Source organism: Acomys russatus, chromosome 4 (assembly GCF_903995435.1).
Source record: "Acomys russatus chromosome 4, mAcoRus1.1, whole genome shotgun sequence".
NCBI lineage: Eukaryota > Metazoa > Chordata > Mammalia > Rodentia > Muridae > Acomys > Acomys russatus.
Window position 1 is genome coordinate 43,383,390 of NC_067140.1, and position 16,934 is coordinate 43,400,323.

The window sequence follows — 16,934 nt, forward strand, 5'->3', positions numbered from 1 at the left end:
ATTTAAAAAAACCAAACAAATAACCCAATCAATGGACTGCTTAAATGAGCGGAAAGTTCTCAAAGGATGAAGTACAAATAGCTGAAAGACAGGAGAGCAATTATATCAGTAGTCATCAGAGAAATACTAATGAAAATCCCAGGAAGACTCCATCTTACCCCAGATATACTCATCCTTGGTACTTACCCAAAAGGTGTCATACTCAGGTTTACTGCAGCCCTGTTTGTAACACTATTTCTAACAGCTAAATTATGGAACCAACCTGGGTGTCCATTAACAGAGGACCAATAGTGGAAATGTGGTTTATGAATATAATGGGGTTGTTCTTGTTGTAAAAAGAGTGAAGTTGTGCCAGTTACAGGGAAAATGGATGCAAATCTAGATTAATCTACGAAATCAGGCTCAGAAAAACAAATATCATATTTCCTCATATTTTCAGTTTCTCTATCTTTTAGGGTCATATACAAGCATGCATGTGTATATAAAATGAAAGTAAAAGTGAGATGGTTAAGAAACAAAGCAGCTAAGTGGGACGGGGTTGAACGGAGACAAGGGCGTGGACAATGGGTGTGGAGAACACATCCAACATATAAAACATGAACAAAAATTAAAAATAAAGTTGAAGACAAGCAAATGAAAAAGCAGTAATAATCATCATCTGAACCTAGAATATTGGCCCTCCGAAGGGAATGGGTGCAGTGTGCACAGATCTGGGCAGTTTTCGTTCTGTAGATGACGCTTTCCCATCTCCACTGAGCTGTTCATCTTCATCATGGCCTTCACTGAGCTTTAAAAACGCCTTTTAGGTCAGTCTTAACACATTATTTCTATGTTTCATGTCTCATTTTTGCAATTACTTGGTATTATATTATGCCAAGTTTTAAAGGACAAATATTGATTCCTGTTGTGGGAAAGTCCTCATTTTTGTTTTTGTTTTGTTTTTAAAATTATAACACAACAATTTTGAGGAATTTCAGGATAAAAATCCTATAGGCTGTGATCCTATTATCCCTGTGTAGCTAGTCCTGCCTTCTGTTGTTGGACCTGCAGTGCGCACTCTTGTCTGTGTTGTTGTTTTTGTTGTTGGCATTCTGGTACGTTCTCTGGCTACTCCAACATCCAGTCTTTTTCTGCTGAGGATTCCTAATGTCTTCCCCTTCAGTGGTTGCAGTTGCTATGGACTACAGTGTGTCAGGCTCTTCAGGCAACAGGTGTGCCATGCACTCTTTTATTTTCCTAGCCCACTCTCACTCCATATCCCTACTGCTGCCAACACGCCTAGCCACTATGGGAGCATCTGCTGTTGCCATGGCTCACTGCCTTCTGCCTTCCTGGTCCTGAGCTTTGCCTGCAGCTCCTCCTCCTCCTCCTCCTCCTCCTCCTCCTCCTGCTCTTCACCCCTACAGAGATGCTGTCAGCAAAGTTATCCAGAGATTCAGGATGGAAAGGATTGATGGGAAAGGGTATTAGCAAATCAGTAGGGGATGGTGGGAGGGAGAGCAAGTGGTAAGGTGGATGACTGTGTTGGAGGATTGATGAGCAAGAGCAAGTGATGTGTGAGTAGGTGGGAAATGCATGGGGGAAGTGGAAGGTGGGTGCAGGATGTCTTTTCACTGGAATTAGTGTTTTCACACACAATTGGTTGTTGATGCTCTCTGGGTTGCCTTCCACATACTGATGTGGCGACAGATCCAGTTTCTGTGGCACCTAACGCTTGTAAAACTTGGGGATGGGAGCAGGCCAGGCCACAAGGAACTCTCTCTTTAGAATCAGGCCTAAAAGTGGGTATTTATTTACAACAATAAAGTAAGCCACAAGAATTTGCTAGTGACTTATAGAGAGAAATTTTTCTTTTTTTGTTTTCTCTGCTGGACCCAATACTGTGATTATTTTCATATAAATAGAACTATTTGACAACCTTTGAAGGCAAAGTTAATGTGTCAGTCTTCTTGGCCTTATACCAAAATCCATCATTTTATTCTATAAACTTGTTTAATATTTTTTAAAGTGGGCTAATTTGGTTGATAGAATAAAGAATGATGACCTTTATTTAGAGCATCCCCTGGTCTTTTCTGTGCCCTGGATGACCAGATAATCTGTATAAATAGGACAAGAGCACCATGAAACTGTTTAAGATCTATGTCCTTTTTCTGTGGTCATTTATGCAATTTTAAAGCTCTCTGAGCATTTATTTGCATTAATAATCTTATTTACACATTTAGATCTCCATGGGTCAATTTCATGCCTAGAAGGAGATCAATGGAGTCAGTTATAGATAGATAGATAGAACCATCATAGGTTTCTATAAAAAGGTTTTTGGTGACCTACTGTCTTTACTCTGTGTAGATATTATGCTCTTGCTTCGATTGTTCAGTCCTTGATTTCTCTCTTTCCTATTTGACCATGAGAAGCTCTATTTCACCTGTTACGTGAGTGAACAATCTGGAAGAATTAGTATTTAAGCAAATCTTAGTTCAGAATATTAAAATATTTAATATTAAATCTTAGTAATTGTGTTTGTCATTGTGGTTTTGAGAAGTGTCTTTAAAAATTTGGCAAAATGAGACAGAGACAATCAATCCTCTTACATAGAGTATGCAGTATTAGATTAGTTGGGCTATTCATTTCACAGGTAAGGAAACTAAGACATGTGAAAGTTCAGGGGGCTATGATGTGTGCTTCCAACCTCTTGGCTCATAGCAACTAGCACTGGGCTCTAAGGTGCCTCACCCACATCGCGGAGGCTCTTCTTCCCAGGGCCTCTTTTACTGACTGGCATCTGCAGCCAGATGAAAATCGTTGTGCTCTGGAAGATGCAATCTTCTCTTTCTCCGCGTGCTGAACAGACAAACAGCTTTGGTAGCAAACTCGGGGGAGAGCAATCGGTGCCTGCATTAGGTCCACGCAGCGCATGTTGTAATGAGACAGCCTTTTCCTGTGCAGTGCTGACATCCTAGAAGGTGCCCAGAGAATTGCCAGGTGGGCAGTCAGCAGGGAAAGTCCGCGGGCCAGAGCTGTATTATGGTCCCAGCAGTGACTCCTACTAAATGAACCACTGAACCTTACTGCTGCCGGAGCTCGCTCGCTGGGGAGATTGTCCTTCTCCATAGCAGTTAATTTGTTTTTACCTCTCAATTAGCTTTTTCACAGAGTGTTTGATATGCTCGCGTTGCTAAGATTCCCTGCCCACATATGTTCCCCTCCCTGGCATTACCCACTGACATCTATGTTAGTCTGACTCATCACAAAGATTTCCAAGCAGAATTCTTTATCTGAATAGCACGTGCATGCAGATGGTCCAGTGTCTGCAAATGAACGGCTACACTCAGACCTGCATAGGATTTGACGGTCTTGTGATCTGAAAATGGGTTATTTAAGATAAAAAATGCCTTGTTATAAATAACTGTATAAGCAGATTCTACAGTTTTACAGCTTTGTCATCTGAAAATGGGTTAAGATAGCAATCTTTTGCTATAAACAGTGCTTGTATAAATTTTAGTTAATTGAAGCAGCTTTTGCATTAAGGGGCAGTTATTGTCACAGGCATAGTTGGCTTTTTAAAAAATGAATAGCATTAAAACCCTTTATTCTATCTCCAATTGAAAATGCGATTTTCAGGACTGAGAATGTGGAAAATTTAATTCTGATTTTCTTCAAATTGAATCCTGCACCATTTATTACTCTCACTGAAGTAGAATTTGGTAAACAGAATTGTGTGACTTTGTTTGGCTCATCAAAAGTTCCCTAGCGTTATGTTAAAAGGAGTATATGGAGCTGTTTATTTACCAAACCCTTGTGTGTAACACATCATATTACATGCAACACAAATGCCTGATACTCTGATGCAAGTAAGTACAAATTAGTGTGATCATAGTGAAAATCCTCTTCTCTTTCCCGTCAAGAAAGTCTCCTCACAAGGGCTCATTAAATTCCCTGGCTGAGGACATGGTAGCCTAGCAAAAGCACCATACTGTTGCCTTGAGCAGTCAGAAAATAAATTTGGTGAGAATTGTAATTGAGTAAAAGGATGATGTTGGGCCAGACATGGTGGCGCACACCTTTAATCTCAGCACTCGGGAGGCAGAGCCAGGTGGATCGCTGTGAGTTCAAGGCCAGCCTGGTCTACAAAGTGAGTCTAGGACAGCCAAGGCTACACAGAGAAACCCTGTCTCAAAATACAAAACAAACAAACAAAACAAAAACCCCAAAACAAAACAAAAAAACCCAACCAAACAAAAAAGGATGATGTTTGTAGGACTAGTCACCACATTTTAGACATTTTGCTCTGTTCATAGTTGAGTACAGAATTGAAGTGAGAGGAAAAGCCCCAATGAAATGTAACTGTAGATATTAAAGGAAGGGATTTAGCCATTCTAGGGTGATTGTGTAGCAGATTAAAGCCAATTTTGCAGACTTCATTATTGTGTTAGTTAGGGTTTTATTTCTGTGAAGAGACACCATGACCATGGCAACTCTTATAAAGGAAAACATTTAATAGGGGATGGATTACAGTTTCAGGGTTCAGTCCCTTGGCATCATGGTGGGAAGCGTGCAAGCAGATGTGGTGCTGAGGAAGGAGCCAAGATCCTCAGACAACAACGGACTACTGCCGAGCATCTGAGGCCTCAAAGCCCACACCAACAGTGACGCACTTCCTTCAGCAAGGCCACACTACTCCAACAAGGCCACACCTCCTAATAGTGCCACTCCTATGGGCCAAGCACTCAAACACATGAGTCTATGGGGGCCATGCCTATTCAAACCACCACAGCGGTCTTCCGCCTCCCTTAGAACTTCCTGCCATTCTTATCCCAATCTGGGCTGTCAGGCATCCTTTGCTCTTATTTCCACTATTTACTATTTCTTGAAAATGTGCTGTTAGGGTGTGTTCTCTGAAGTCAAGGTAGTTTCAAAAAAAATTTGGACAAGGTTTTCCTTGCAGCCATTATATAAGACAGATAAAGGGAGGATGTAGTGTTTGAAGCCATCGGATATGATCTCCCCCCGACCTCTGACAGTTCACCAGCGGCACTAGTCTCAGTGAGCTGAGCCTGACAATCACAGCCCAGAGAGGGATCAATAATCAGTACCTCTGACTCTTCTTTTCTCCTGTTCAGATGAGGTACTTTAATTGTGACAAAAGAGTGAATCTTTAGCTGGCATTTCATGCCTTGACAAATTAGGGGGAGGGCTATTTTGTGTTAGAGTCCTCTAGCTCACCCTTAACATCCTATTTCATGGGTAGCCATCTACTTTCTGAACTTGTAAATGGTAGGCTTTGCTGAAGCATAAAATTGATTCTCTTCTTAAGTAAACTTTCTGGCTGTTTGAGGATAGTGTGGGCTCAGGCATGCGACAGTGTGTCCTACACTCTGAACTGCATTGTGCGTACCAGATGCCATGCCAACTGGTCCATCTCTGCAGGACTGAGATGCCCATCCCCCACTTCCACACTACACTCTTCCTGAACAGTTGCCTTTAGCAGAAAGGAGTGCCTTTCTCTACAGTGAGGTTTCCACCTTCAAGGTGGCCTATGCCTAGCCTTTGTCTGGGAGATGGCTTCCAAGGGCTGGGTCTGTGTCTTGACTCTAAAGGTGGTTGGTTTTAGATGTGGGCCGCTCTAGCTCCAGAGCTCCTAAGAGAGGTCTGTGGCAATGGAAACAGTTCTCCTTCCCCACCTACTTTGCACCCTTAGCTCCCAACATTGCTTTTGAATGTTCTCAGTGAACTTCCTGCAGGCAATCCTTCATTTCAGTGCCTCATTCCAGAGGACCCCACTGCAGACAACACATAAGTTTGTCGTGGCATTTTAAATTGTTTCCACCTGAAGTATAGCAGGTGAATTTGTGAGGCTGTATTATCTATCTGCACAGACTTCTCGGTGTATCCTGTTGCTGTGAAGCTCTGACTTTTAGCAGTACCCTGTGGGGTCATTTTTCTATTACTGCCTGTTGACAGCATTGCACCCCGAGGCATTTTGGAGCTCAGGCACTTGGCCTTCTGCTCACGCCATGGAGGGCTTCCTGGGTGGTCTGCCCAGTGGTTGGGTAGAGTTGGAAACCTGCTGTTCCCCAACAGCTAGCTCTTAACCAGATACATAATATTAAAAGCCAGGTAATGGCACTGAACAAGGGCTCTCATAGCCCATTAAGAGATGTAGTAAGTGATGCTGAGCAAAACTAAAGAACAGTACTGGCACACAAATCCCCATCCAGGTCAACTCACTCTATTTAGTTTACATTTGAGTCACTGTCTCTATGATGCATTTGTAATCAATATACTTATTTTGATATTTATAGATATATGCATGCCTTTAAAAATACTGCATGTGAAGTTATATTCATGTTGCTTACTTTACATCCATAGATGGGAAAGTAGTGTTTCAGCAATATTAGCCTGGGCATCGAGTTTATTTCTCAGCCCCAATAATAAACAGCAAATAACACTAGTCAGGAACAAACAAACACTGACCATTTCTTAACTATGCTCCTGGTTTATATTCTGGCTTTGGCCACTGTTGCATACTGTTGCGATTATCCTTGCCTCTGCAGTCTACTTCCAATCCGGTAATCATAATGATCTTTTGAAAACTGTCAGCTCAGTGGGAAGACGGTGTAGCAGCTAAAGGTGTTGGTGGCATAAAGGTAACCTGAGCTCGGTCCCTGAAATCCAGGTTAAAAATAAGAAGAAGGAGAAGGTGGGTTACATCTGTTATCCCAGCACTCATGGCAAGATGGGTCAGGAGAATATTCTAAAGCTTGCCAGCCAGCCAGCCAACCTGGAGGACTTAGAGCAGTACCAGGAAGAACAAGAGGGAGAAAGCTATCTTTTGGTGTCCACACACCCACCGTGGCACCCCAACCACACTCTGTTGCTGCTCTTTTGGAACATTCTAGTGACTCCACATTCCTTTCTCCACCTTCATCTGTCTATTTTCATGTTTGCTTCTCTCACTGTGCTGCAGTTACATTAGTTTCCTTACCACCTCTGGAACACACCAGCAATTCCTGCTGAATTTTTCTTTGCTCTGTGTTTTCCTTTGTTACAGTGCTTTACTCCAAGCCTCCCTGCTCATCTCTCCCTCTCACTTCCATAAAATGTGGGGAGCAAGAAAGTTTCCAGAGTCTGGAGGCCTGCTGTCCATTCAAGGGTGAAGTAATTAAGAACCTAGGGTCTATCAGTCAGCCCTGCTCTTAACGGTTTCAAGACCTCCCAGTAGCACCATCCTGGGACAGAGCCTTTAATACAAAAACTTGCCTGGAGACAAGATCCAAACTGTATGGAGCATGGAGGCACATGGAGTTTGGACATAGTGGAAGGTAACCAGTACCTTGTAGCCACTTGTCTGTATAGTCCAGTTGTCCTAGCTATTTTGGTGTGGAAAGAGGGCCACATGGTCAGAAAGGATTTTACTTTCTGTAAAATAGAGTGACAGACAACACACAGCTAACAGAAGACAACATGCTGAAAAATTTAACAGATCCAACTAATTTGAAGAAAATTCACCTTTTATAGCTTACAGTTTACAGAAGCCTGATGAAAGTTTTTATAAAATTCACGTGCAATGCTAAGAGCCTTTATGAACTGATCAAACAGCCATGACACCAAGAGAAGCCTTTCTAACCAATTGCCATTGTAATTAGTCATGTGACAGAGAGGAATAGGCCATCTTGGCTCCCTCCCTGGTTTTGGTAAGGGGGGGGGTTGTGCCTGGGCCAAGTACTCTGTGTTCCTTTTAATAAAAACTGTTATACAAGAACTGTGCAAACACAGGGTCAGAGAATGGGCCTTGTATAGTTATGGAGAATATTTGCCACTTTAATGCTTTTCTGTATGAGCTTAGATATGTATGCAAATTGTGATGTCTTGTTCTTCTAAAATGAATGTTTCATACTGTTTCATTTTTAAGTATGTGTTCTTATTGCTTAAGAAGGCCCAGAAAAGCCATATAAATTTCAGCGCTCACTACTAAAAGGGTAACCTGATATGCTAGAGGGGATTCTTACTTAAACTGTGTATTGCTCGTTGTCTAGCCCTCATCTTATTTAGCAGACAATAGTCATTTCATGAGCAGAGCTGCCTTGTACTCTGTAGGTTAACTGCCTGACCAGTACTTGACATGTTATAGGACTCTAAATAACTTTTAAAGGAATGCATACATCCACATTAGAGGGAACTAGTAGTGTCGACCAAATGTGACCCTGCTCAAGAAAAGTTAATGACAATATGAAGGAGAATGAAAAGACTATGCCACCCAGAACACTTTTGAAATCTCCATGCTTCATGTGACCAGGGCATAGATGGAAGTTCCTAGCTGGAGGCATTCTTCTGTTATCACGAGCTGTCTATATTTGTCAAGAGGATCCAGATTCTCCTCTCGGTTCTGTTACCTAGAATGCCAAGGCTAGTCCTAACTGTTTTGAGTATCATCCTGTTTCATGGGTGAGAATTTAATTTTAGAGCTATAGGAAGTGAAGGCATGGCGAGTGCCTCTAGGAAGCCATGGCAGTAGCTGCATTGTCTTAAACCAACTATGAAGCAATAGAAAAGCAAGCTTTCTTTGCCTACATCGCCTCTGTGGTAGAAACAGTCAACCTAGTGAGCAGTCTATGTCTAAACACTGCACATTAGAAGTAGAAATACTTGTCACACAAATGAGGGGCTAACGAGCATCTCGAGACTGGCAGTGTGAGTTGCCTAGTTCTGTGACCTTAAAAACCAAAGGCATGCCCTTGAGGAAGTAGAACATCAAGGAATTCTGCTTGGAAGGATGGCTGCTTAGCTGTGGAAGCACCTGTTTTTCTTAGGCCCCTGAAAAATTTCAGGGAATTAGAGCCCCTGTTTCTGTTTTTGAGTGTACTAACATTTTTTCCCTTAACTGCTTTTTTTTTTTTTTTTTTTTTTAAATCTGTTGGGCTCTTGTTCCCTGGAAGTCTCATTGTCTGCAGTGAATAAAGCGGCAGGCTAATGCTGGGGCTAGGTGTGGAGGCAGTGCTCCTATTTCAGTTTGGCAGTTAGCTCTCACATTGCTGTTTCCTAGAATATAATTTGCAGCACTCTGAGTCTACAGCCCAGCAAGTGAAGACAAGGGAGCATCACTAAGTCCCTCAGGCTTAGATCTGCCAACACAAGCTGGGGTAGCCATCTTCCTGATCAACTCCTGTGTTGTTTAAGAGTTTTGTGTCAGATTAGAGTCCTGAAGATGATTGGAGCAACAAAATTCCATCCCCCCCACCTCAACCCCCACCCCATATCTACAAGTTTATTGTATTGTCACCCAGAAAAGTAGCTTTTTTGCTCCTTTCCTTTCCCTTTTCCTTTCCTTTCTCCTTTTTCCTTTCTTTTCCTTCCCTTCCCTTCCCTTTTCTTTCCTCCCTCACCCCCTCTTTCTTATTAACAATGCCATGACTAAAGACACTTCAGGGGGTAAAAGTCAGTGCTGCCAGGCAGAGGCCATAGGCTGTCCACCCTGTCCCTGAGGTGATGTGAGCCCTGAGTGGGACCATCCCTGGGCTCTTACATGATTACTTTTTAAATTCCCTTTCCCCCTATAGGTGCAGAAACACTGTTGAAGCACATTATTTTCCAAATTGGGTTAAAAATTAAAGAACGAAGTTTGAACTGTCTCAAAAGAACAAAAGACAATTTCTTTGTTTTTCAGAAAGTTATTCTCCCAAATTATCTTCTCTAGGGATAGCATGAGAAATATATAAAACAGTCCCACACTAAACTGTGATGGCATATCAGAAACTGAAGAAAAGAACTTTTGAGGAAGAAAAAAAAAAAACCCCACTAAAAAGCAAGGATTTAAATTATTCATCAGGCCTCCCTCTGGCCAGAGTCTTTTCTTGCCTGGTGAATGGAGCACCCTGCGTGGATCCTCAGTGTGGGCAGGGGGCGTGTTCACTTTAGTGGAGCCGTCCTGTCAGGACTGGTTTATTCGGATCCTTTTGACCAGAACATTTGCCGCTCTCGTTTTTTCCTTTTTTCTCAGCGTCTATTGCATAATGCAATATTTTATCTCTGTTTTCAACAACTTGTTGAATTCGTGCAGTTAAAATGGCTGACCTTCACCATCCTGTTATGTAATAAACCTGTCAGGTTGAATTTCATTGAATGAGACAAAAGATGAACAGAACACTGATATCTTTTAAATACAAACTGAACACCCTCCATGTAATTTGTGGCTTTATGTTTTTCTAAGGAGAATGAAATGAGCTAGTTAATTGGTTGCTAGCTGACCTTTTGCTGATGTTTGCTCTGCTTAAGCATCTGCTGTGGCTGGTGATCTTCCTCCAGGGCCCAAGGTTCTATTTTAAGGTAGTAGGGGATGTGAGTCAGGTGGGATGCTGAAACTAATGGGAGAAACAGAGGCCTTCTGTTCTCAGTCCTCTTGACTTTCTAGTCAATTACTTGCCCAAGTTCAAACAGTCTTTTGCTTTGCTCTCGTCCCTTTACATATGTCTGCACTTATTTATTCCTATTTCTCCATGTACTCATTTTTTTTAGGTATTTGGAAATGGTAAAGATACCAGAGAGATCTCTGTTTACATCAGTAGAAAAGATTCAGAGTCTAATAGTCCAACTCAAAGGTGATGACGCAATGAGAAGAGTGAGTAATTGTTTGTGTGAATATGAGCATTTCCCTGCCTAACACAGAGTTCAAGGAAACACTTATATGTTAAAGCATTCATAAAATATCAGTCATGTGTTGTTCTGCAAGGTGAGATGCAGTTGAGTCTTGACTCCTGGGCCCTAACCTAACCACATCTCAACCATCAGTATGTCTGAATTTGAAAACATTTCTATACTGGGTACTGGTTTTGATACATCGAGATTGGTCTCCATTTATTCACTTATTTATTTACACTTAAAAATGCTGTACTATTTGGTGACTACTATCCTCTGGGTGCAGTATTCTTAGTCAGGCACCCCAATTGACTCACACTATACAGCCTCGGTCTTCCACCATGCTCACTGTGAGCAAACCCTGCTGGTTTATCTTGGGCACTCTTACCTTTGCCTATTTTCCAGACAATTGGGATGTTTTTCAGGCAGAACCAACATGTTCAGGGTCTTTATTTTGGGCTTTTGTCTTGCATAAAAGGACATGGAACACCCTGTTGTTTACAAATTGGGGTTATGCGCCCGAGTGCACACCAGTGTCTTGGTCTCTGTTGCCTCCTCTTTGTTCGGAAGCTCACCCTTCTGCCTCTTTTGGCTTAGCACCCTCAGACTTACCTCTTCCCATGCGTTCCTTACCTGTTTTGTAGAGTCAATCACAAAAGCTGCATCTTAGTTGGATGGCGCTCATTGGATCATTTGCTGAACCCAGAGGAGACAGGAAAATGCTACTTTAATTTATTAAAGAAAATACAGAGCTTTAGCTGGTTTCTTTTTATTATCATGTCCATGATTATACAAATTACCATGCTACCAAAGCCCTTCTAGAATTTTCTACCTGTCTCCTGACCTTTTCACGTAGGGCATTTTACATTTTAGTAAGTGCTGTAACTGGAGGGGCCTTATACAGGAAGCTGTTAATATATGGAAACTTCGGGTATTGAATAAGTCACTGATATTGTGCTTTGCTTCAGTTTGCAAGCAAATGGGGGTGGGGTTGTAGGACTTTGAATTGGAACATCACAAAACTCTTTTAGAGAGCTCCCTTCTGATAAGCAGCCGTCCCTTATGTGGACACTTGTCTCAATTACTACCCTAAGAGGTCTCATGGTTTCTCAGATCTCAGAGCAGATTCTTACCCTGTAAAGGCCTGGTGATGATAGCTTTAAAGATAAGTGGATAAAGATTATCACCATTTTTGGTTTCCACAGTCCAGCCCTAACCAATGACCTACAGATGGAAGATGCAGAGGCCCTTACCTCCCGTGGGCTGTTGAATGCTCATCTCTGAACACCTGAAAGCACAGTCTGTCACCAGGTTGGGGAAATGGAGATTGGAGGCAACTCCTGTGAGAGTGGATTTGGTTAAGTGGTCCTTAAGTGGTCAGGAGCTCAGAGCATCCTCTTCATGCCCTGGCTGTTGTACACATCCTGCCGCGGGATCAGGCCTTAAATCATTGATGGCTTTCTCTTTTACAAAAAGTGATACCTCTAAACCAAAAACCGTGTGATTTAAAAAGATGACCGGCATTACATGTTTTCTGAAGTCAAAGCCAAGCAACTAAGCTAAGCTCAAGGAGTGTAAGCACAGGGAACTAAAAGCAGGCCTCTGGGTATACAATACGAAATAGGTTTGCACTTCCCATGAGGAAAACAAAATAATGCAGGCTTTCACTAATGCCTTCACCTCTTAAGTAGCTAAAGAGAACAGATACTTTGATATTATAACTAAAAGTTTGGTGATGACATCAGAGTTACCAATAATTTTCCTTCAATTAGGACAGTGATTAATTCCAAGGCTGTTGACCAAAAAGAGTGTTGCACTTGGTCAAGAATTTATGGCCAGGGAAGTGAGACCCACAAATGTTTGTGGGGACTAAAACTTCTTTTCTTCTGAGCCTCGGCATGTGCCGTTCTTCAATGTGTCTTCAGTGGAAATTAACAAGAAAGAGAGAGAAAAACCTAAAAGACTACATCCCTGCAGGGACCACAGGGTGATAAGAAATTGAGCAGCTCAAGAACTGACAAGGAAGAGAAGAAAGGGAGGCCTGTGACAGAAGAGTGGGGGAGGGGGCCCAGTGATGGATAGTGTGAGGTGCCTAGCAGGGCCAGGAATGCTGAAACAAAGGTGACAGATGATAATGAAAGATGTCTTTTTAAAATACCTCATGTACCACAGTTCCACCGGACTCACTTTGCATTTGAAATGTGTTCTAAAAATGAATCCTCTTCATAACTTAGTCCCTGACCACGAGAACCACGGCACTGCTAGCACTCTTACTTAAAATGTGGAGTGCCATCACTCCTACTCTCACTCCAGTAATGACTTATGCACAACTCGCAGACGACAGTTCCTGAAATCATTCCCGAGCTTTGCAGCCATTGAAATTAAAACTCATGGACGAGCTCTAAAAGAGCCAGCGGAGCCTGAGAGGCATGTCGATATTTGTAGTCCTCTGAGTGGGGAGTTATTTTACCACCCAGTTACCTGAAGCTGTTCAGGGACAGAGAGAGAGGTAGCCTGCTGAAACAGCAAAGCTGGAATCTGCTCTGGAAGGGCCTAACAAACCATGCAGCGCAGACAAGACAAGCATAGCCCTCATCAAAGAGGATTGGTACCGGGTGTGGAAGCTAAATGCTCTTTCTGGGAGACTGTCACATCTGCTTTCAGGCTCTGTGCCAAAGGGTCAGGGCTCAATCATAAGCCTGTGGCGCCCCCTGCTGGTTAAAAGCCCGTGCTCATTTTGTTACTTCACACTGAACTAAACATTGCAGGCATTTCACACTTCTTTTAACATTCTATATGAATTTAATTATCATTTGTTTGGACTCCATTTGTTCCAGAGCAGAGACAATTTGTTACAGATGTTCACGTAGCTTATGTCTTCCTCCTCATCCCCTTCACCTGCCCTCCACCAGTTACTTCTCAGAATCCACCACCGGCTTCCAGGTTCCTCCTTCAGTTCACAAGGCCTCCATTTTTCTTCAGCCCGGATTTTCGATGAGCGCGGTCAAGAGATTAAGAGTCCACTGCAGCTGAAGAATGGGCAAAAAAATGGCTTTCTTATGGGAAAGCATACAGGTAGGAGCAAGGTGCTTATCCCGTCTGTCTTCAACCTAATGTGCTGAGCTAACTTAGCAGAACTGAGACTCCAAGTTAGACCCTTTAGGAGGAATTAAGGGAAAAAATTTTTTTTTAATTCCAATAAAATTTAAGGAACTTCTTTTTGGTAAGGCAGCATTGTTTATGGAAGGAATATGACCAACTCTTCTCTCTCTCTCTCTCTCTCTCTCTCTCTCTCTCTCTCTGACTTTCTGTCTTGAAGCCTTGTCATAGTTCTTGAGGTCTGCCTGTCAGCACAGCAAGAGGGATTCGTTCATGTCTGAGTAGTCACCTTAATGATAGCAGATGGAAACGCCACGGGGGGCCCAAGCCCATCACACTGTCATTGTCACACACTGCCCTGACCTGCTTCCTCTCCTCTATTTTTTTTTTTTTTTTTGTCCCTTTTTAAAGGAGAAATGGATGGTAATTGAAAAGGATCTTAAGCAAGATTTATGAAGCTGCAGACAACATGATTCGCCACTACATCTCTGTGTTTTCACAAATAAAGTCTTAACTTCCTACGCACCAGTGACAGGACAGCTAGGGATAAATTGGTCAAACTGGAGCGCCCTCTCCTCTCGAAGCTGTGTTTCTCACAGGGCCGAACATTATCTCACAATAATTACTGGCTATTTGTTGAGCACTGTGTAAATTTTTGTGGATTGGTAAATTCCTGCATAAAATTATCTGTGTTTCCGAAGAAAGAAAAGGGTTGCCGCATCTAGGCACTGATGAGCTGTGCTCTTGTATTCAACGTCTCAGAAACGTATGTGTATTTTGACGGAACATAGTCAGATGAACTCGGAAACTGCTCGTCAGGAAACTTAAACACATTTTTTTGTTTTTGTTTTTTGGGTTGTTTTTTTTTTTTTTTTTTTTGCCTATTTTTAATTGTCTTAGCTTATTGTTTAGGGTAGAATGAAGTGGTGTTGCGTGTAAGGGATAATTGATCTTATGTTAATGATAATGAAAATGCTAGAGACATAGCTAAATATCAGCAAATGCGGGACTGATTAAATTTGGTATTTGTTCAAATTTTCAAAGCTCAAATAACAGTCTCCTTAGAAATCCATAAACGTGTCAGAGGTGGAGGGCCATGCCACAACTGTTGTTTTGTTTTTCCATTAGAATAAAATTCAGGTACATGTTGATTTCTTATGCGAATTTGAGTTCCATAACTATTACAAGGCACAGTTTTAGGTGAATTTGAGAGTTAAAATCATATTGAAAACACCTTAAATAGAAAGAAATAGAATGTGTATAAGGAATGATAACAGCCACAGTGCAGACAAGTTTCAAGTTGATGTAGATTATATTGGGAGCAGAATTGTTTTTACAATGATGGATTTTACAGTAGTAAAAATTTGGCATAACTTAGCAAGCCCTGCTCATGGCAAAGAATGGCTCTAATCAAGTGTGGGTCATTATTTCCTCTTAATGTCGCTGTCAAAGTGAAAGTAATGACTAACTCTATGCTTTATCACATTTTCTACAATTCAGTATTTTAAAATGACTGAAAATGTATTCTTGGACAATCATATTTGTGAAAAGAATAATGAAATGCCAGTAGTCTGGAATATCCTATAATTAGCTGATAGTTATAGCTGGAGAACTGTACAAATTCATATATTTTCTTGTGCCTCATTGTTATTTTATTAGGATGATGTAATTTTTTTCTAGTTTTGAAAATAAAGTACTAATACGATACAGAGCACAAGATAATGATGCCAGCATCTTACAACCAGTGAGATTTTTTAAATGTGTATTTCCAAAACTGTATGATACATACTTTAAAATATACTAAGAAAATGTATATGATATTTACCAAGTAAATAATGTTGGTTTTCAGGGAATGTTTTGATGTGTATAACTTATTTTGACATAAGGGGTTGTGCTCATCTGTAAAAATGAATACTTCCTCCAAATTTTGCATATTTTGAAAAATTTCAAGCCTATGACAAATTGGAAGAATATTATAACAAATATTTTCATGATCTTCATTTTGAGTCATCCATTTAATGAGCCTTCTTCCTATTTATTAATCTCTCCTGAAAGTAATTGCAGACAATTATTAAAATTTTACTCCTTAAGTGCTTCTGGCAGATTGAAGACTGGGAGCTTCTGTGTAACAGCACTGTAAGCCTAACAGTCCATAATAACACGTTATCATCCAACATCCCTCTGCAGTCAGCTGCCCACAGGTGTTGCTCACTGTAGCTCAGTGGCTAGGTAGATTTACTCTGCCGTGTTTGGTCCATTTTTGTATCTTCTTTTAATCTAAAAATTTCCCTCCACCTTTATTCTGCCTCTTTTCACACTTATCTGTTTCTCAGGAATCTGAGTGCTTTTCTTGCAATATGTTCCACAGCCTGGACTTGCCTGTCTTCTCATTATTACATGCAGTTTAAATACTATTGGCAATAATATTTCCTGGGTGACACTGTGGATACCATTCTAGAGTTAAACCATAATTATTTGTTATCAAACTAAAGAAAAATAGATTATAGAAGACCATGCTTTTTATTTAAGATGTTTTCAATATAATTTTAACTCTCAAATTCACCTTAAACTGTGCCTTGTAATAGTTATGGAACTCAAATAATGTAATACTTAATAACATTTAGTGAGCTTATAAAATACAGTTGTTTGTACTCACTATTATGCATTTATTTCATTACTCATTCCAGATGCCACTGTGGGTACACTGAATTAGTTACACAAGGAAAATGACTAAGGTGAACACTTGTTTTCCTCAAAATAGTCTTCTACTGATACAATTATTTTTTAATTGCTCATGTTGCAACCATCCTTGGCACATTATGAACCAGCTAAATAAACTCAACACACATTCAGGTGTCACTAGAGGAGTTCAAGAATAGTAGGCTCTACTAACCACAGCATCGAATGTGTTATTGTTTATTTGCGCTCCAATTTAAATGTGCATTATACAGGTAGCTTAAATATATTTTTTTTCCATTTTTTCAGTCTCCACTAAAGCCAGTTTTGACTCTGACCTTTGACTGAGTGACTGACAGAGATGGTACCACTGCTGTCTATAAGACCGCTATGGATGCTGATGCTGTTCCATTATTTGGAAGTGATGAGTAAATTAATGTCTATTTAATCAAAGTAACACACCATCTAATTCAGGACTTCCCACAGCGAGATATCTGAAACACTGAAATACTTTCTTTGAGTTGCCTTAA

General features: G+C 41.0%; 1 protein-coding gene across 1 annotated transcript in view; it reads left to right on the top strand.

Moving 5' to 3' along the window:
• The window catches only part of Dcdc1 (doublecortin domain containing 1), a 364,522-nt gene that overhangs the window by 156,099 nt on the left and 191,489 nt on the right, over positions 1-16,934 (top strand). Inside the window, 4 exon segments of the mRNA XM_051144875.1 lie at positions 10,510-10,592; positions 12,943-13,060; positions 13,542-13,674; positions 13,677-13,704. Of these exon segments, the coding sequence (XP_051000832.1) occupies positions 10,510-10,592; positions 12,943-13,060; positions 13,542-13,674; positions 13,677-13,704 (362 nt within the window).